The 20,587-nt window shown below is 29.5% G+C and overlaps 4 protein-coding genes across 5 annotated transcripts; 2 read left to right on the top strand and 2 right to left on the bottom strand.

The window, feature by feature from the left end:
- Positions 1 to 443: 443 nt before the first annotated feature.
- On the bottom strand, positions 444 to 1,339 carry LOC130446488 (NADH dehydrogenase [ubiquinone] iron-sulfur protein 4, mitochondrial). The gene is made up of 4 exons (XM_056782784.1): positions 1,161 to 1,339; positions 969 to 1,101; positions 740 to 915; positions 444 to 683 (listed from the first exon to the last, which is right to left on the bottom strand). The coding sequence occupies exons 1-4, from the start codon at positions 1,205 to 1,207 to the stop codon at positions 503 to 505; spliced, it is 537 nt and encodes a 178-aa protein (XP_056638762.1). The 5' UTR covers positions 1,208 to 1,339; the 3' UTR covers positions 444 to 502.
- On the top strand, positions 1,299 to 4,093 carry LOC130446487 (28S ribosomal protein S5, mitochondrial). Its single transcript, XM_056782783.1, has 4 exons — positions 1,299 to 1,549; positions 1,603 to 1,956; positions 2,166 to 2,396; positions 2,459 to 4,093. Exons 1-4 carry the CDS (start codon positions 1,393 to 1,395, stop codon positions 3,046 to 3,048), a joined length of 1,332 nt encoding a protein of 443 aa, XP_056638761.1. The 5' UTR covers positions 1,299 to 1,392; the 3' UTR covers positions 3,049 to 4,093.
- LOC130446486 (zinc finger protein OZF-like) lies at positions 4,064 to 8,381 on the top strand. 2 transcript variants are annotated; one of them, XM_056782782.1, is made up of 3 exons: positions 4,064 to 4,562; positions 6,658 to 6,980; positions 7,098 to 8,381. In XM_056782782.1, the coding sequence occupies exons 1-3, from the start codon at positions 4,219 to 4,221 to the stop codon at positions 7,697 to 7,699; spliced, it is 1,269 nt and encodes a 422-aa protein (XP_056638760.1). In that variant the 5' UTR covers positions 4,064 to 4,218; the 3' UTR covers positions 7,700 to 8,381. The 2 variants fall into 2 exon arrangements, with proteins under 2 accessions (XP_056638760.1, XP_056638759.1); XM_056782781.1 differs by lacking the exons at positions 6,658 to 6,980; positions 7,098 to 8,381 and adding an exon at positions 5,065 to 6,602.
- A 1,130-nt stretch (positions 8,382 to 9,511) lies between these two features.
- Positions 9,512 to 20,545, bottom strand: LOC130446483 (uncharacterized). The gene is made up of 4 exons (XM_056782775.1): positions 20,210 to 20,545; positions 19,350 to 19,784; positions 17,766 to 18,590; positions 9,512 to 12,090 (listed from the first exon to the last, which is right to left on the bottom strand). The coding sequence occupies exons 2-4, from the start codon at positions 19,781 to 19,783 to the stop codon at positions 9,819 to 9,821; spliced, it is 3,531 nt and encodes a 1,176-aa protein (XP_056638753.1). The 5' UTR covers position 19,784; positions 20,210 to 20,545; the 3' UTR covers positions 9,512 to 9,818.
- Between the last annotated feature and the right edge of the window lie 42 nt (positions 20,546 to 20,587).

The following is a 20,587-nucleotide window of genomic DNA, read 5'->3' as shown; positions in this document are numbered from 1 at the left end:
GGTTTTAAAATTGGGAGTTTCTTTAGCTACTTATTTCTTAGATCTAGATTATGACTTTTGTTTCATAAATCAGTTCAATCACTTTCACTTATAAGTATGAAACTGTTGACCCCCTAGTTTTATTAGAACTGCAGTAATGTATGTATATATTTACATTTCCCACACCTCTATTTATATAATAAATTTCATTATAAGAAATAACAAATTCAATTTACTGAATTTTTACATACTTATATTCCCAAAAGCTACTGTGCTACTGTTTTGTTGTTGCATTTCAGACTGGAAAACTTGTTTTAAACATAGTTATCCAAATAATCGTATCTATATTCAGTTTAGCCTCTAAAATCACCTTAATTGTATGGAAAATCCAATGACTATCATTAAAAGAATTATACAAAGATCTCATCTCTCTTGGTAACCTCCTATATAATTTTCAATCAAAATAATAAATAACTATTTTATTGATACATTCTGGATGATACAACAGTTTTAATTACAGAATTCATTTAGTTGATACTCTGGTACGCTTATTCCAAGCAAAGTTAATTCCATAACTTTTAGGTTTGAATTTTTTCTCTAAACTACTTTTTTGAATAAACCATTGCCAACCATTTTTTTCACAATACTCTATTGCTTCCTCTTTAGAAGAAAAATCAACTTCCATATTAGATAGAGGATCTCCACTGCAAAGTAATGTAAACATAATTTTTTAAAAATTTATAGTATTTATTAAACTCACGTTGATGCCCATCCCATTAAAGGATTTTCCCATCTTTCTCTATTATCAAAATCTATTTGCCAGTGGCCAATATTGTTTGTACCACTTTGCATACAGTTTTTAGCTGGTTCAAAGATTCTAACTCTTCGAGTTTTGACATGTTCTTCGGGAACACCTGTTATCACAGAAATATTAGTCTAAAAGAATAAAATGGTAATTATACATTAAAACAACAGTGTTGTTTACTAACAGTTCCCTCTACAGTGATAGTGCCTTGTAATTTTTTCTTATGTTCGATTTCTTCTGGATTTAAAAGAGCGATATCATTTTTCAAGTTGGCTTCTACTTGCCTCACTGCAGACGTCGATAGAGATATTGCACCCCTAAAAATGAATGAAACTATATTATTCAAATTAGTTACGTAATTCATACAAGAGCTAACCAGTTGCATTTAGATATATTTCGAACTTTTAATAAGGCATAAGACATTTTAGTTATTATTTAACACCTATATGATCTGTCAATTATAATATCATTCCATTATGACATTTTATCGCATGTAGCCTTATCTTAGAGGATTTTGAACCAGGAAATTGTGAGAGACACGTAAAAAAGAAGAATGATTAGCTAGGTTAGAATTGGTTATCTGATTTTAACATTTAATTTTTTAAATTATGGCAGGACAATTAACAAATGTAACTAGAACATTTCAAAAATTAACGTTAGCTTTTAGATGTAGAGTAGCTGCCGTAATAATTAACCCTAACAAAGAAAATGATGTTCATATTGTAACACAAACTTTTACAAGAAATACAAATTTTTTCAATAAGTGTAAGCATAAATGTGTTTCCCATTAGATAGATATTAATTTATATACCTTGTAGTACCTGCACAAGATCTATGGAAGGGGATTACCTCTGTAAGTAATGCTGGTAAAAAGAGAGGTCGAGGTAAAAATGTATCTAAATCTAAAATAAAAGACTTGAATCGTGGTCAAATAATAGGGGTAGGGAAAGCAAATATAGTTTGGCCCGGTCTTTCTGCTCCTATAATTAGAGGAAAGGAGCTGGTAGAACAACATCAATTACCAGAGGATCCTGAGAGAGAAAAGAAACTGATTCAAATAAGAGACTCTATGGGTACATCTAAAAGACCCAAATTAAGTCCTTTAGAACGAGGTTGGTCTGGTGCTAAACTACCTGGAAGAAGTATTGGACCTCCGGATCCCATAGAAGAAGGTATAATACCACATTTTCAGGTTTAAATTCTTTTAGTTTGTTTCTTAGACTGGTTTATATGTTTTTCTACTAAATTGTCTTTATTTTAGAACTCTTCTGATTAAAAATTGGATCTTAAAACATGTAAATAAATTTTAATCAGAAGAGACCTAATCAAGGCAATTTAGGAAAAAATAAACTAATTTTATGAATTTCAATTATTGTTTTAGAAACGTTTGAAGGTTTTGATACAAAAGTATTAGAATTGAAAACTGTATTTAATATGAAAGGGAATTTTGGTAGAAAGAGACGACAATCTGCTCTAGTAGTAACTGGAAATGGTAAAGGTCTTGCTGGTTTTGCTTTAACAAAAGGAGCTGAAGCTAAAACTGCTCTAAGGAAAGCAAAAAATAGAGCTGCTCAAAAACTAATGCATATAAAGTTATATCGAAATCATACAGGTAATTTTATCTTATTTCATCTATGGATAAATTGTAAACAAAAGTATTTTTCCAAATTTCAGTTTGTCATGACTTTTTTACCCAGTTTGGTACTACAAAGATTTATGTTTGGCAGAAACCTGAAGGACATGGTTTAATATGTCATAGAGCTATTAAAACAATATGTGAAGTTGTTGGTATTAAAAATCTCCATGCTAAAGTCGAGGGATCAACAAATGTAGGAAAAATCATGAAAGCTTTCTTTTTGGGACTGATCAAACAGAAAACTCCCGAAGAAATTGCTGAAGAGAAAAAACTACATCTCGTCGAATTTTGCAAAGAAAATAATTATTTTCCTAATATTATTGCTTCTCCAAAGGAATGTAGGAAATTAGAAGAAATTCCTAAGGATGAAATATTAGATTACAAACAATATTGTTTTGATGGAAGGGTTGTATTGAAAAAGAAAAAGTACCCACCATTTTATGCAACTTATAAATCTTATGAATTATATTTGAAAAAACAAGAAAAGATCAGGAACCAGAATGAAGTCAGAAGAAATTTGAGAGCAGAATATGGTGAAATTAGAAGTCATTTGGCAGATAAATATCCAGAATGTAAACAATATAGAAGTGAAAAGAAAGAAAACGTAGATGAAGAAAATGAACAATGAAAATTAAATAAATAGTTGATCAGTTTTTATATTGCCTTGTTTAAAACTTGTTATTTTCCCCAAATGAATAATCTTGTGAGAAATTACACAAAAGTAAATAATTTGATGTTGATAGTGCATTGATGAGTCCACAACTCCTTATATATCAATTAACTAAGGTAGTTCATTTGACTAACATTGTAAATACAAAATCCACTCAAAGCAATTTAAAAAATAATAATAATTAATGTTCTGGGCCTGCACGAAGAGCTATGGTATAGAAGGTCACAATAGACCTTTTCAGATCGCAGGACATATACAAACCTCATGCATTTTAAATCTAATCGTTCTGGTTGTTGATTCATAATTTTTGTGTTCATAGCAGAATAGTGGACGACCGAGCCATTAAGTACACAGGCCTGTCTTGCCCCACTTAACATTACTAAAGACCGGTTTCCAGTGAAAAGCTAATCAGGCGTATTGGTTTGAACCTTTTGACAAATTAGGATATCATTCCTAACCAGCTGAAGAGGGACTACATGGGCACACGAATATTATGACCTCTGGGCCTCCTCACCAACGGCTCCTTGAAGGGGAATCTGTGCTAGTGACAAATCATTTAGTGAAGCTTTGAGAGTGCCTTCCAATAAATACTATTTATTGTTATATTATATATTAATATTATACATGTTTTATTGATAGTGATTTTCTTATAATATACCTCAAATATATGTAACTTTAAGTTTTGAGACCTATTTTAAGCAAAAAAGATGAATTTTAAAATCTATTACCGGAAAATTACGTACAATTAATAATATTCAGAAAAATTATTGTAATTCATGTCAAATTGGTAGTTAAGGTTTACTCCGTTGTTAGTGCTAATGTACTCGGAACAAAAGCATTTCTGTGAATTATCTGTATACTAGTGATCTGTGGTTATTCCTACATATTCGTCTTCTTTTCTTCTAATCCAAAATTCGGATTCTTCTTTGCTACAAGATGTAAAGATACACCTACTGATTGATAGACATAAACTGATGTAAAAAATATACATATGTCAAACGGCCATTTTATTGTTTGTTGTGTACTTAGTGAACATTTCAAGACCAAATTCACACTATAAAATTTTTACATCAATTTGAATTTGAAGGAGAGAATATTTTTACCATTTATTCAGAAACAATTTTGGAAATGGAAGGCAAACAGAACATTCTAGTACAAGTACCAACGGTTGAAATAACCGAGATTGTCAGTATAACAGAAATTTGTAGAATTTGTGCAAATCAACAAGATAAATTGATTGGAATTTATTCTGATGATGGGGAAGTTAATAATTTAAGTTATAAAATGAATTCATATCTTCCCGTTAAAGTAGACAAAACAGACGAATTACCACTTCAATGTTGTTGGCAATGTGCTTCTACAGTATTAGCATGGCATGAATTATTTTTAACCAGTATAGAAGCTGACCGAAGATTGAGAAGCTATCAATTTGTCACAGAAAAACAAAAAGAAAATGACTTGCAACAAACCAAGTATGTACACTTTTTCTATTTGTGTTGTCTATTTATTATCATTTCCAACTGATGTAGAATTAAATTTCAACATTCATGGATAAAATATTGCTTCTGTGTAGTATTAGTTATGATTATAGGAATATATTATGGGCACATATTTTTAATGAATGATACAATTAGAATGTAATGATGCTATGTGGCTCTAAAAAATCTAAACATTGCCAGATTTAATGTTATCCTGTTAGAAAAAACTTTCAAATGAAAAATGTTTCTTCTTTGATTGAATATGTTAAACATATTAAAGTGGCACAAACAAAAATTTGCCTTAATGTGATCAAAATAATAGTTTTATCCATTTTTCTTCTTCGAAATATAGCAATTTTATTCATTGACATTTTTCAACAATCTATATATTTACAATATATTTCGACAAATAGTGAAACTTAATTGGAAAAGTACAACCAAATAAATAGTTACTATGCTATCTCCCCACCCTTTGCTAACATGCTTTTTTTCATAGGAAAGAAAATAAGGGAGGTTCAAATCTACAAGTACTGAATGAAAAGTACAACAGTGATTCAGCTTTGATAGAAAAGACAGAAATATCTGATTATGATGAGAATATGGGTGAATATATGGCCATTCAACTTCCACTTCAAACTATGTACGAGCCATCCAACAAGGAAGAATTGGATGATAGTGAGGACTTATCTTCAGAAAAAATTGAAACAGAAGATGATTCTACGCTCAAAAGAGAAGTTGAAGATGTGTGCTATGGTTGTCAAACTTGCCAAATCTTATTTATATCTGAAGAAGATATGCAAAACCATATTTTACAGAATCATCCTAATCAACGAACTCTTCCATCAGAAGATACTGGAAGTAAAACGAATGTTAAAAAAGAGAAAAAGAAAAATATTAAATTGGATCAAGAGTTGATTAATGAGGCTAAAATAGTAGTAGACGGTAGAGTGTATTATAATTGCAAAGAGTGCGGGAGATGTTTGTATTCTCCTTATACATATATCTGGCATATCAGGATACACACAGGAGAACGCCCTCACGCTTGCCATCTGTGTGGTAAATGTTTCAGAGTATCTCAAGGTTTAGTACGCCACCTCAAAGAAACCCACGAGGGTATCAAGAACTTTCCTTGTGATATTTGCGGAAGAAAATTTGCCAATAAAAGAAATGCTGATGAGCACAGACGAATACATACTAACGAACGACCGTATGTTTGTGATACTTGTGGCAAAGCTTTTAAACAAAAAGCTTCCTTGTATGTCCACAATCGCTCACATCAAAATGTATTTCCATTTAAGTGTTCTTATTGCCATCAGGCATTCAGAACAAGACCACCGATGTTGGTTCACATTACTAAACATACTGGAGAAAAACCATATACTTGTGACGTTTGTGGTAGAAGATTTAGGATAAAATATGAATTGAAAAGACATAAATTGATACATTCTGATGATAAACCTTTTTCTTGTGAATTATGTGGACTAAAATTTAGGCAAAAACGATATTTAAAAAATCATAATAAGTTAAATCACAATGCTAGTTAAAATATTTATATAATTGTAATATAATGTTAATTTAAATGGCAGAATATTAATTTTACTTCATTATAGTTGAGATTGAAGAATTTATCAAAAATATGACATTTAATTCAGATAGAAAAACAACTATAAAAGCGTTGAATTATGTTATCTTTTCATGGTAGTGCTAAAGAAAACTTGATGAAATAAGGAAGAATAACAGTCTCTTTAGTCTGAGGTCATAATTGCAACTGCACTAATATCGAAGTATACTAATTTGTAGAGGAAGATTTAAAGAAAAAGTACGATTTTTCAATTTTAAAAAATGTTCAGTTGGTCAAAGGTTATTATCCATAGCTTTTAACGACCAGTCATTATTGTTTTAATAAATTTATACAATACAGTTAATTTCAATTCTTTCAACAATATTTTGTTACAAACTTGTTAAATGAATGCAATAAATTATAATAATTTGGAAATTTATGGCACATGACATTAAAACTATTTTTTTGATTTGTATAGAATTGGTTTAGAAAACAGTTATACTTTGATAAATTGCATATTCTTTACAGAACTACGTTAGAACAAAATAATGATATTAAAGAATCTGATAAATCAGAGTCGGAAGAAGATATATGCGAAAAATTAAATTCTCCAACACGAAACTTGGATTATAAAGACGCAGTGGATTTATCTTCAAAAAGCTGTATATTGTGTACATTAAGTTTCAATACTAAATCAAAATTAAAAAACCATATGTTGGAAGTTCATAAAATGAAGCGTCCAGCACCAGTTGATCGGAAAAAAATTGATATTTTTGCATGTACAGAGTGCAATAAATCTTTTACAAGAAAGTTTGATATGCAGAGACATATTAAAAGGAAGCACCCTCAAAGTAAGAATCTTTAATAAAAGTAAATTTAGTACAACTGAAATTTAACAAGATTGTCCGCCACGACAATATGGCCGACGTTTCAAATCACGTTACTCAAAATTTTTTTTTTTTTTTCAGCTTCTATAGAACCTTCGGTGAGATGTAAGAACTTAGAAATGGCAAATAAATGTAAAATAACCGAACCAGACGAAACATATTACCAATGTAATATTTGCCAAAATAAGTTTAGCACATCCTCTGTATTCATAACCCATTATAACATTCACGTAAATAACAAATTACACTGTTGCCACATTTGCGGCAAGAAATACCATAGAAGCGCTCACTTAAAACGTCATCTAGATCAATTACATTACGGAATAAAATATTCTTGTGAATATTGTGATCAAACTTTTACCAGTAAAACTACAAGAGACGAGCATTTAAATACACATACGAATAATAGGCCGTACATGTGCGACACGTGTGGGAAATCTTTCAGGCAATCTTCTTCTCTTTACGTCCACAAACTATTTCATCGGGATATTTTTCCATATTCGTGTAATATTTGCGATAAAAAGTTTAGAAGAAATGGAGAACTTAAAAAACACACGTTCATACATACAGGAGAAAGACAGTTTAGTTGTGCGATATGTAAAAGACCGTTTAGGTTACGACAAGATTTGAAAAGACATATGAAGATTCATAATATTGGTCAAAATTCAACCTCTTCGAAGTAAGCATACCAGGGATTTACCCCAGAACTCAAGTTTATAACTTTAGTTCCAAAATATGTGCTACCTAAGTAGTCGTATCGACAAAGGCCAAGTTAACGAAAAAAGAAGAATAACAAATATAACTTTGTTATAATGAAGTATATAACTTTTACTTACAGAATATATGATGTTTAAGTAGCCGTATCGACAAAGGCCAAGTTACCAAAAAAAGAAGAATAATACATCTAGCTTCGTTATAATCTTTATAATTTTTGGTTCCAGGATGTGGGATGACTGAGTAGTCGTGCTGGCAAAGGTCAAGTTACAGAAAAAAGAAGAATAACTTATCTAACTTTGTAACAACCATAGATATGGTGATACTAGACTGTGCAATTCATAAGGTGTACAAAGAAAAAATAAACATCAGGTCTAGGGTAGTAAGATACAAGAAGAAACACTTTGATAGAGATAACTACTTTCTTTGTATCTCGTTCTAATATTGGAATACGAATTTCATCAAATGCGCGATCTAGTATTGTTTGTCTATGGTTACAATATTGTGTATCTGTAGCTAGAAATAGTGTATATACCAATTGTCTCTTATATGTAATAAAAAAATTTTATTCAAACTATTTAATATTTTATTCGAATAAAGTGTAAACAAACATTTAAATCACAATAAAGAAGTTTCTGTCTTTAGAGTTTATTTTCCACTATCTTCAAATATCAATTTTTTGCCAGATTTGATATAATAATATTCGGCTCGCTGAAAGATACTTGAGAAAGTAATATCAACAATTTTGGTTAATATGCCCGATGTATCATCAACTTAATTACAAACAACTCGTTTAATATCAAATTTGGAATGAAAAATATCTCATTTTATCAACACTATGATTATATAACTGTCAAAGACATTACAATATAGAGACGGGATGGCAACGTTGTAAACAGAGAGTTCATATGATTTGCTGCCCAACTGAAACTCATGAACTAAACGCTTATGGCACACAAGAACCAATTAGAGCAAACATAGGTGAATATGAATGTTATAGAAGCACCTCTTACTAACCTAACCTTACTTTCTTGGGCCTTTTTATAGTCTTCTTAAACACAAATGTAAATCGAAATTACACAACCTCAACTCTACAGTTTGTGTTCAAAGTTGGCGCTCGGTGCTGGCTTAGTGCATTTCCACTATGTTTAAATATCATACAATATTTTATCTACGACTACATTGAAATATACTTACATTTAAATGTATAATTTTCAAAATTTAATAATGGGACTATAACGTTGATGATTTTCACTGACATCTGTTTGTCTTTCCCGAAAAACGTACAAAAATTACCCGAGAAATGTGCAAGAACATTCCCCGTGTATGACTTGTACATTTTTCTCGACTTTCCCGGAAGCAAGTTTTCAGTTACATTGCACATAATTTCTACATGATTAGGTTAGGGGGTTAGGTGCCATGTTTTCATGGGGAATCGTAGGCCCACTTTATTTCGAAAATTACTGTGAACGCCGATTCGAAAATGTTAAGATCATTCGTCCAAACCTTTTTCCAATAAAACGGAGCCACAGCCCGAGTGAACAGGACTATTGCCAATGATATGTGATGATGATGATCCGACCTCAGATTAAGTTTTTTTTTATTGTGGGGATTCCTGAAAAGTGAAGTGTATGAAGAATGACCTCGTATAGTTGAAGGACTTGAGGAAATAATGATTGGAAATCCTGGGAATTTAAGTTTAAGTGTTTAAATTTGTATATAGGGTAATAAGATCAATTCAATTTTGACCCAAATCATAAGCATTTCAAAATAAAACAAAATTGCATTCTACAATTTATCAATGGAAAAAATTGTTCCACGGGAAATAAACTACAAATTCATGTAAAAAATATAAAAATGAGTTACAGTACAGAGTTGATAATTATTATGATATTATTGTATACTAAATCATTCTCAATGTCCAGACAAAAAGTTTTAATTTAAAACAAAAATAAAATTAGTTGGCCTCAAAAGGATCGTACCTGCTTTTGGTAGCCGTAAACTAAAATTAACTCGATTATATAAAAAAATAGATGAGGGAGATCTCGTGGTAGAGAAATAGCTGCCGAAGAAGATAAACTCTTCCTTCTATACGACTTGATCTGAAATAAAATTGCTGTAATTGACACGAACAATGGGAATGTCAACTTTTTCCAAAATACTTCTGATTTCTTTATAACTTTTCCACAATTCTTCTTCTTCGACCTCGTCGATGTGACGAATAAATTCCAAAACTAATACGCAATTAGTGGCGGTGAGTTTACATCGGAGAATTTTCAAATAAACCGCATATTTTTCAATTTCGTTCATCGACGACGACAAAACCAAATCGAATTGTTCTTTAAAGTGATTGTAAGCGAAATAACCGAACTGATCGATAAGTTGCTCCAAGTAATTAACGATAAAACTAACCCAAGCTTCCAAACCTTGACGCTTGGATATAATTAACTTCAAACATACAGTATTATCGAACGAGTCGATTATATCAAAAGTTTTTTCCCAATAGGAAAGGAAAATTTGAAGGAAAGCGTCATCGACGGTTTCATCGGCTTCTTTGAAAAACGCCGAGAAAAAATTATTCGCGATTTTTTTCGGTAATTTCGATAACAAATCAAACACTGCACCGAAATATTCATTTCTCCCCGAAACTCTATATCTTAACACCCTCATTACAAACGAATCTAGATTAGATAAACGATTTTCAACGACGGGAAACTCTCGTTTAATATTATCAATTAAAAATTCACTCGATAGAGATTCGAGTAGCTCCTCTTCGTGCATTTTCTTCAACAAACTTTCCAAATAATCCTTATTCTTCACCCCCTTAGCTTCTAACCCTTTAAAGAACTCCCAACAGGATTCGATGTATTTGGATCGAAACTTTGTGGGCACAACGAAGTCCTTCAACATATCCAACGTTTCCCTATCGTTTTTATCGATGTTATCAAAACTGTTTATAACTCTATCGAGTAAATCTTCGGAAGGGTTTTTCAAGAAGTATTTCAACGTAGCGGAAAACTGGTGTTTGCGACTGGAAACGTTATTTTCAATTGTATTTTCCAGCATATTTAAAGTGTGTTCTTTATCCAATACGGCGCAACTTAGAAATATGGCGTGTTTTCTAGCGGATACCGCCTGTTTGGATAACAGTTGAGCGTAGGAATACAACATTTTTTCGGGTGATCTATAAAAAACGCTGTACAGCGCACGAAGGGCGGGTTGCAGAAAATCCCCCTTGCAATATTTCATTACTGCTGGTAGTAATTTATAAGGTTCAGTCACCTTCGTCATTGTTTTAAGTATTTTACACTGTATGTTGAATAGTTCTTTCATTTCTTTATCGTTAACGTCGATTTTATCTTTTTTGGGTAAATACCTTTCGTTAATCAAATTCACATAATCTTCTGTCGGTAATAAAACGCACAGCGGATCGAATAAATCCCTTCCGTCGGTTATTTTTTCCATAAATATTTCAATTACTTTTCTATCGAACCCTAAATGGGAATATTGTTTGATTAGTTTATAATCTAATAATTCCGATGTGTCCAAAGCGGTTTTAATGATTTGTGAGATATAGGGCGATAAAGTTCTCGGTTCGTTTCTCATGTACCATTTAATTATACCACGTATCGGGTACGTTTCGACGAGTTTATCAAAATAAGTGTTGAATATTTCGTTTCCGAAAACGCCTCGTTCTTTTTTGGTTAAAACCGATGTTAGAGTATATTCGAATCGCGATAGGGATTCTTCTTCTTTTACCACTTGTTGTATTATGGTTATGATGTTATTGGCACCGTGAGGGATGGCCGTCGAAGGGAATTTTAGGTTATAATCGATTACTTTTTCTATTATATCTTTATCGTCTCTATCGAAGTTTTCGTTTTTAGCGAAACTGGATTGTGTAAGGGATATTAATTCCGGGAAATCTCTTAGGTTTAGACAGTAATCCGGTTTCTTTATGCTGAATTTTATAAACATGGTTAGAAATTTTGTTTGTATTGATCGATATGTCGGCGAGTCCTTGAATACTTCCGGAATGAGTTTTGCCATTTCGATGTAAATCCGTTTAACCAAAGATAAATCGTCGAGATCCATTAATTTGAAATCTTTTTGATCCACTATGTCGTTCATGAATTCGCTCAGTACAATTTTGTAATTTTTGCCGGTTTTAAATAGAAATTCTAAATGTTTCTCTACTAAATTTCTGAAATTGTATAAGTGGAAATCCTTCGTGATTTTCAAAATTTTGATTTGTTCATCTATATATTTCCAATGGTTTTCGTTGAAGTCGCCTAGATCGAAATCATTCGACAGCTTGGATAACAAATCGCATCTAATGAAACTGTCTTCGTTACGGTGCCTAAAAAAAACAAACGAAACATTAAAAATTGTAGACGGTGAAACTGTGAACTTAAACAATTATTTTAACACTTTTCCACCATATATTTTCTCATGTTTGATGATATTTTCATTTGGAGGTGCAACAGTAACCCCCCTGTGAGGGAAAACAAAATAATCTATACAATTGAACATCCCCCATGATTTTTTTTCGTTTTCTGATACTTTATTACTGTACCGTAGAGCCCCTAAGGGGGGCAAACAAAATAATTTATGTGATTAAACAGCCTCGATGAATTATCAACATATTGCTGTTTTGGTTCATTTGGAAGTTATAGGGAAATAAATTTAATCCTCTCCACTATTTTCCTTTTCAGGTCTGCTGTGTTCAGAACACACTGTCAAAAATTGGATTTTCTGGGTTTAATTTGTTTTAAAAATCGCTTTATCAAGATTAGCTTGGATTTAGGTTGACTGAACAATTTGTGGGAAAACTGCTTTTCTGAAATAAATTTGGTAAAAGATTGACCTGGTCAAAAATTGGAATTTTCTAACTTTCCTTTAGACAATAATTTATTTATTTGAGTATAATTTTTTCATCAATTTTCTTTTCTAGCAAAAATTGGCTTGCCTTTATTTCATTTAAATAAAAATTGGCATTCTTGTGTTAAATCTATCAATAAAATTGGCCCTTCCGAGTTAAATTGGTCAAAAATTAGTTTATTTGAGCTTAATTTGATCAAAAATTATTATTCTTCATTTATTTAATCAAAAATTGGTTTGTCTATGGTTCATTTAACTAAAAATTGGCATTCTTATGTTAAATCTATTTATAAAATTGGCACTTCCAAGTTAAATTGGTCAAAAATTAGTTTATTTGAGCTTAATTTGATCAAAAATTATTATTCTTCATTTATTTAATCAAAAATTGGTTTGTCTATGCTTCATTTAACTAAAAATTGGTATTCTTGTGTTAAATCTATCAATGAAATTGGCCCTTCCGAGTTAAATTGGTCAAAAATTAGTTTATTTGAGCTTAATTTGATCAAAAATTATTATTCTTCATTTATTTAATCAAAAATTGGTTTGTCTATGGTTCATTTAACTAAAAATTGGCATTCTTATGTTAAATCTATCAATAAAATTGGCCCTTCCGAGTTAAATTGGTCAAAAATTAGTTTATTTGAGCTTAATTTTGTCAAAAATTATTATTCTTCATTTATTTGATCAAAAATTGGTTTGTCTATGCTTCATTTAACTAAAAATTGGTATTCTTGTGTTAAATCTATCAATGAAATTGGCCCTTCCGAGTTAAATTGGTCAAAAATTAGTTTATTTGAGCTTAATTTGATCAAAAATTATTATTCTTCATTTATTTAATCAAAAATTGGTTTGTCTATGGTTCATTTAACTAAAAATTGGCATTCTTATGTTAAATCTATCAATAAAATTGGCCCTTCCGAGTTAAATTGGTCAAAAATTAGTTTATTTGAGCTTAATTTTGTCAAAAATTATTATTCTTCATTTATTTGATCAAAAATTGGTTTGTCTATGCTTCATTTAACTAAAAATTGGTATTCTTGTGTTAAATCTATCAATGAAATTGGCCCTTCCGAGTTAAATTGGTCAAAAATTAGTTTATTTGAGCTTAATTTGATCAAAAATTATTATTCTTCATTTATTTAATCAAAAATTGGTTTGTCTATGGTTCATTTAACTAAAAATTGGCATTCTTATGTTAAATCTATCAATAAAATTGGCCCTTCCGAGTTAAATTGGTCAAAAATTAGTTTATTTGAGCTTAATTTTGTCAAAAATTATTATTCTTCATTTATTTGATCAAAAATTGGTTTGTCTATGCTTCATTTAACTAAAAATTGGTATTCTTGTGTTAAATCTATCAATGAAATTGGCCCTTCCGAGTTAAATTGGTCAAAAATTAGTTTATTTGAGCTTAATTTGATCAAAAATTATTATTCTTCATTTATTTAATCAAAAATTGGTTTGTCTATGGTTCATTTAACTAAAAATTGACATTCTTATGTTAAATCTATCAATAAAATTGGCCCTTCCGAGTTAAATTGGTCAAAAATTAGTTTATTTGAGCTTAATTTGATCAAAAATTATTATTCTTCATTTATTTGATCAAAAATTGGTTTGTCTATGGTTCATTTAACTAAAAATTGGTATTCTTGTGTTAAATCTATCAATGAAATTGGCCCTTCCGAGTTAAATTGGTCAAAAATTAGTTTATTTGAGCTTAATTTGATCAAAAATTATTATTCTTCATTTATTTAATCAAAAATTGGTTTGTCTATGGTTCATTTAACTAAAAATTGGCATTCTTATGTTAAATCTATCAATAAAATTGGCCCTTCCGAGTTAAATTGGTCAAAAATTAGTTTATTTGAGCTTAATTTGATCAAAAATTATTATTCTTCATTTATTTGATCAAAAATTGGTTTGTCTATGGTTCATTTAACTAAAAATTGGTATTCTTGTGTTAAATCTATCAATAAAATTGGCCCTTCCGAGTTAAATTGGTCAAAAATTAGTTTATTTGAGCTTAATTTTGTCAAAAATTATTATTCTTCATTTATTTGATCAAAAATTGGTTTGTCTATGGTTCATTTAACTAAAAATTGGCATTCTTATGTTAAATCTATTTATAAAATTGGCACTTCCAAGTTAAATTGGTCAAAAATTAGTTTATTTGAGCTTAATTTGATCAAAAATTATTATTCTTCATTTATATCATCAAAAATTGGTTTGTCTATGCTTCATTTAACTAAAAATTGGTATTCTTGTGTTAAATCTATCAATAAAATTGGCCCTTCCGAGTTAAATTGGTCAAAAATTAGTTTATTTGAGCTTAATTTGATCAAAAATTATTATTCTTCATTTATTTGATCAAAAATTGGTTTGTCTATGGTTCATTTAACTAAAAATTGGCATTCTTATGTTAAATCTATTTATAAAATTGGCACTTCCAAGTTAAATTGGTCAAAAATTAGTTTATTTGAGCTTAATTTGATCAAAAATTATTATTCTTCATTTATATCATCAAAAATTGGTTTGTCTATGCTTCATTTAACTAAAAATTGGTATTCTTGTGTTAAATCTATCAATGAAATTGGCCCTTCCGAGTTAAATTGGTCAAAAATTAGTTTATTTGAGCTTAATTTGATCAAAAATTATTATTCTTCATTTATTTAATCAAAAATTGGTTTGTCTATGGTTCATTTAACTAAAAATTGGCATTCTTATGTTAAATCTATCAATAAAATTGGCCCTTCCGAGTTAAATTGGTCAAAAATTAGTTTATTTGAGCTTAATTTGATCAAAAATTATTATTCTTCATTTATTTAATCAAAAATTGGTTTGTCTATGGTTCATTTAACTAAAAATTGGTATTCTTGTGTTAAATCTATCAATAAAATTGGCCCTTCCGAGTTAAATTGGTCAAAAATTAGTTTATTTGAGCTTAATTTGATCAAAAATTATTATTCTTCATTTATTTAATCAAAAATTGGTTTGTCTATGGTTCATTTAACTAAAAATTGGCATTCTTATGTTAAATCTATCAATAAAATTGGCCCTTCCGAGTTAAATTGGTCAAAAATTAGTTTATTTGAGCTTAATTTGATCAAAAATTATTATTCTTCATTTATTTGATCAAAAATTGGTTTGTCTATGGTTCATTTAACTAAAAATTGGTATTCTTGTGTTAAATCTATCAATAAAATTGGCCCTTCCGAGTTAAATTGGTCAAAAATTAGTTTATTTGAGCTTAATTTGATCAAAAATTATTATTCTTCATTTATTTAATCAAAAATTGGTTTGTCTATGGTTCATTTAACTAAAAATTGGCATTCTTATGTTAAATCTATCAATAAAATTGGCCCTTCCGAGTTAAATTGGTCAAAAATTAGTTTATTTGAGCTTAATTTGATCAAAAATTATTATTCTTCATTTATTTGATCAAAAATTGGTTTGTCTATGGTTCATTTAACTAAAAATTGGTATTCTTGTGTTAAATCTATCAATAAAATTGGCCCTTCCGAGTTAAATTGGTCAAAAATTAGTTTATTTGAGCTTAATTTTGTCAAAAATTATTATTCTTCATTTATATCATCAAAAGTTGGTTTGGTTGTGGTTAGTGTAACAGAAAAGTATCATTCCTATGTTAATCTACTGATAAAATTGGCATTTCTAGTTCAATTAGGTAAAATATTATCCATTTTAACTTTTATTTGGTCAAAAATGAGGTTATTTGAGCTTAACTTGGTTAATGTATCAAAAAATTGGTGTTCCTATGTTACATCTATTAATAAAATTGGCATTTCTAGTTTAATCTGGTAACAAATTGTTTATTCTAACTTTGATTTGGTCAAATATTAACTTATTCAAGCCTAATTTAGTCAAAAATTGTCAGTCTTTACTTCTATCACAATTGTTTTGTCTATGGTTAATGCAACCATAATGCATTCTTATGTAAATCTAATAAAATTGGAATTTCCAATTTAATCTGGTTAAAAATTGTCTATTTTAACTTTGATTTGGTCAAAAATTAGTTTATTTGAGCTTAATTTGGTAAAAAACTGTCATTCTTCATTGTCTATGGTTATTGTAACTAATAATTGGCATTCTTATTTCAAATCTATTAATACAAATGACATTTCTAGTTTAATTTGATAAAAAATTGTTATTATTGAAGTTTTTGTCAAAAATTGGTTAACCTGTTTAATATCATTCAATGTTAGTGAAAATCGCACATTTTTAATATTTTCAAAATGATAGAAAAACGAAACAAATGTAAGAAATAACGATACAATAATTGCTTCAATATTTTATTCAGTTTGTTAGGTTAGGTCTTCCCCTATCTATTTCAATACCTCCAATGAATTCCAGAAATTGCTAAAGTAGATGCTAAACTAAACCCCTTATAGGACCTGAATCCTTCTACGGAACTGACTACAAGACAATAGAGAACATACTAGAAGAGGAAGTAGATAAATAATCAGTCATCTATAACCTAAAAATTTCGATTGCATGTGTGAATATCAACAGGACGCTTTTCGAGACATTACCGCTTCAACAGACATGTAAAGACGTAGGTTTAGTGGAAGATGCAACCTGCAGATTCTGCTATGTACATGAGGAAGCCTCTCAAAATGCGAGAGTCTCTAGAACTTCAGATCACCACACTTGGAAGCGAATAAAAGCTTGTGGACAGCTAGAGCCATCTCACAACTCAAACGTTCTGAAAGAAGAGGGATTAATACATCACCTATCAAAAATGAGCACCACCTAATGCCAAAGCTTAAAAAAGAACCACAATAGAACTTTTCGGTTACAATCTAGATGACACCCTATACAATACATCCATATATTTTGCAACATACTGTAAATTACTTATTCATTTTCAATTCTGAATACTGATCAAATGATTTATTAAAAGTAATTTAGGAGATATAATTAATCACTCAGTTGTACATTTCTTGAAAAATACCAACTGAAACCGAATTCTATTGAAATTATTTTCAGACAATTCTGAAGACTTTTGTGCACTCGAATAAATGATTTCACTAAATCTCAATTTTGTAACCTGTTATTTCGATTTTATTATCCATCTTAAATTATTTGAAATACAATTACTAAACTTGTTTAATAAGAAAAAATTAAATATTCGCTTACCTAAAACAAATGTACTTCAAAACTTCTTCCAGGGTGTTTAAATCATTATTTTCCTTGCATACAGAAATGAGTAAACACAGTAAAGATTTCCTCTCGGTAATATTAGATGAAACATTTATTTTGTCTTTGATGAGGGGAACCGCTTTGGAAGGTTCGTAATATTTCAAAAATTCTGTGAAGTTTCGTTCCTGTTGATCATAATGAGCCTCAGCCCATTTTAAAGTAATTTCTTTCGGGGGATTTAGAGTTTGTAATGAACGAAATTTTAATACAATATCGTACAAGGATTTGTTGGGGAATATTTCATTGCAGGTTTTTTGGAATAAATTCCATCTGGCATTTTTTGGGTAATACTGTAATAATCTGACGCTGGAACAATATGCATTTAGTTGTAAAAAATTTCTAGGAAACAATTGTTTGTATATGGGTAGAAAATTGTTGCCGAGTTTTTTTATTAAGACGGATTTATTCAAAAATTTCAAATATCTTTCACTATCTTTAGGTATATCGTCTTTTGCTATTGTTACCATATTTTTGCTTGTTCTTCTACCGATTTTAAAAAGTTTTATTTGACCTTTTTTCTCAAGTGAAAGGAGCAGTTCTGGATTCTTGCAAGCAACTTTATGAATAACTTTGTCTTCTTCGTATATTGTATGAGTAATTTTATTAAAGTGCATCAAATAGAATTCAAAAAGCTCTTCACTTTTCTTGTATATGTTCAATACTTGATTTGGACGAAATAGAATTTCGTTTTCTTCTAATTCAGACTTTATTTTGGATACAGAACATTTGTGTAGAATAGCAGTAGATACTGCATAGCCATATCTAGAAAAGTAGAATTATAGAACTGTTAATAATATTTATAACGAGTAATACACTACATCAATAACAATTAGGTATTATACATATAAAAATTCAACTTCGATGAATCCAAATTGGTTAGAAAAGTACCCACAAGAATTTTGATAGATTCTAATCACCTATTAACTCGATTAAAATAAAAAAAACGTATCGAAAAACCCATTTATTAACTTCAAATAATCAAACTATATGTCCAAGAGGCAGACCAAGAAATACCTGGAGAAACCAAATTAGAGAAAATACCAGAGCTCTAGAACAAGGGGAGTAATCCACCCTAATTAAGGATATTTTACATGCTAACAATAATCCAAAAGATTGAACGAAATAAGGATCATCATCAACATCAAGGATAGGAAATAATTACAATAATGACAGAAAAAACAAAAAGAAGAGACGTGGGGCAAAAGAAAAGAAATGTGTAGACTTGAAACACATTATACAGATCAGAAACCTCCTGTTTAGGAGACATGTACAATTTCCACCCAACTACCAAAGGTAAACTGTTTATCTTTGGTCTTTCAATGTTATAATAGTTATGTAGTGTTGGTGTTCAGTATCTATACACATTCTACTATTAACATATCAAAACTAACACAATAAACTCAGAAATTAGAGTATAATACATAGTTAAGAATAAAAATTGCATTATTCTTGAGAAAGTGTTGAAGGCATTTATAATTCATGTTTTAAGTTTAGTTTCAATATATTCTAAATAAAACTTACTTTTTATTAACAGCATCAAACAAAACATCCATCTTTTCCTCTGGCCAACATTTTGAAATCTTGTTTAGTAACTTTTTCCTCATAGAGAATGATAAACAAGGTAAAAATTCATATACAAACTTTACAATATCCATATTGTCAAAAGCCGATCCAACTAACCATCCTTGTTTCAAAATCTTACTTATATATACTTCGTTTCCTTGTTTGAGGATTTCTAATAGTTCTTTAGTTCTTTTAAAATGTATCAGTGTGTCAATATAAAATAGATTTTGTTGGTAAGTAATTGGTTTGAGATTTGTCAATTCGCTTTCTAGTTGTTGTTCATTAGGAAATTGTGTATTGGACAATAATTTGAAGAAATTCTTCTTCCTCTCATTTACTGTATCACCTTCTATATTATAGAAATGTATTGCAAAAATTGGTTGGTCACCCATTCTAGTTAAAAAAAAATTGAGTATAAAGCTTGGTTTATGCAGCCAAAATTAACATTAAACTAAACTTTCTTGCTGGTAATTTTTTGGTTTATACGGTAAATTAAGGATAAGGTTTACGATAGGTAAGGATTAAGAAAATGAGAAGAGGAGCTAATAATAAACATATTGTAAATAGTAAAAAAAGTTTTTATGGAAGTAATAAAAAATTATTAACAAATTGTTAATAATCAGTTTTATATAAAATTATAAGCATTCAATGATAATACATGTCCAAATATCAGTTACTTCTGAACTTTTTTTAATATTATTTCATATATTTGTAGGGATTCCTTTAATAAAAATGATCTCACCGACAGACGTTTTTCAAAATGTAGGCGTTTTTGTTTATTATATGCAACTGTATGAAAGTAAAATATTTTAACTTACCTTAGATTACTTTTTACCTATGGATAAAAAATTCTAGACTAGAGATCATACACAAGGATCGAATACAAAATTTAAACTGGTTTTCTCAAAACCGATTGATTAAAAAAATTTTACAATTACACTATTTGCCACAAGAAACATTTTTGGCCTCGTAATACACGGTAATGAGCTACAATTTTAAAAAATAGTCAATGTAAAAAAGAAGAAACAGAAATTTTCACGAAATTTTTGGTAAATAATCAAACGAACAAAGAATATCATTAAATAAATTAATCTTATAAGATTTATTTACATTTACTTTTATTATAATTTATACTGTTAAAAGCACCAAGTCATTGATTGACAATCATTGGCATATTCAATAACAAATAAACGTCA

The sequence above is a fragment of the Diorhabda sublineata genome, chromosome 7, assembly GCF_026230105.1.
Source record: "Diorhabda sublineata isolate icDioSubl1.1 chromosome 7, icDioSubl1.1, whole genome shotgun sequence".
Taxonomy (NCBI): Eukaryota; Metazoa; Arthropoda; class Insecta; order Coleoptera; family Chrysomelidae; genus Diorhabda; species Diorhabda sublineata.
This window is presented reverse-complemented; position numbering and strand designations above follow the sequence as displayed.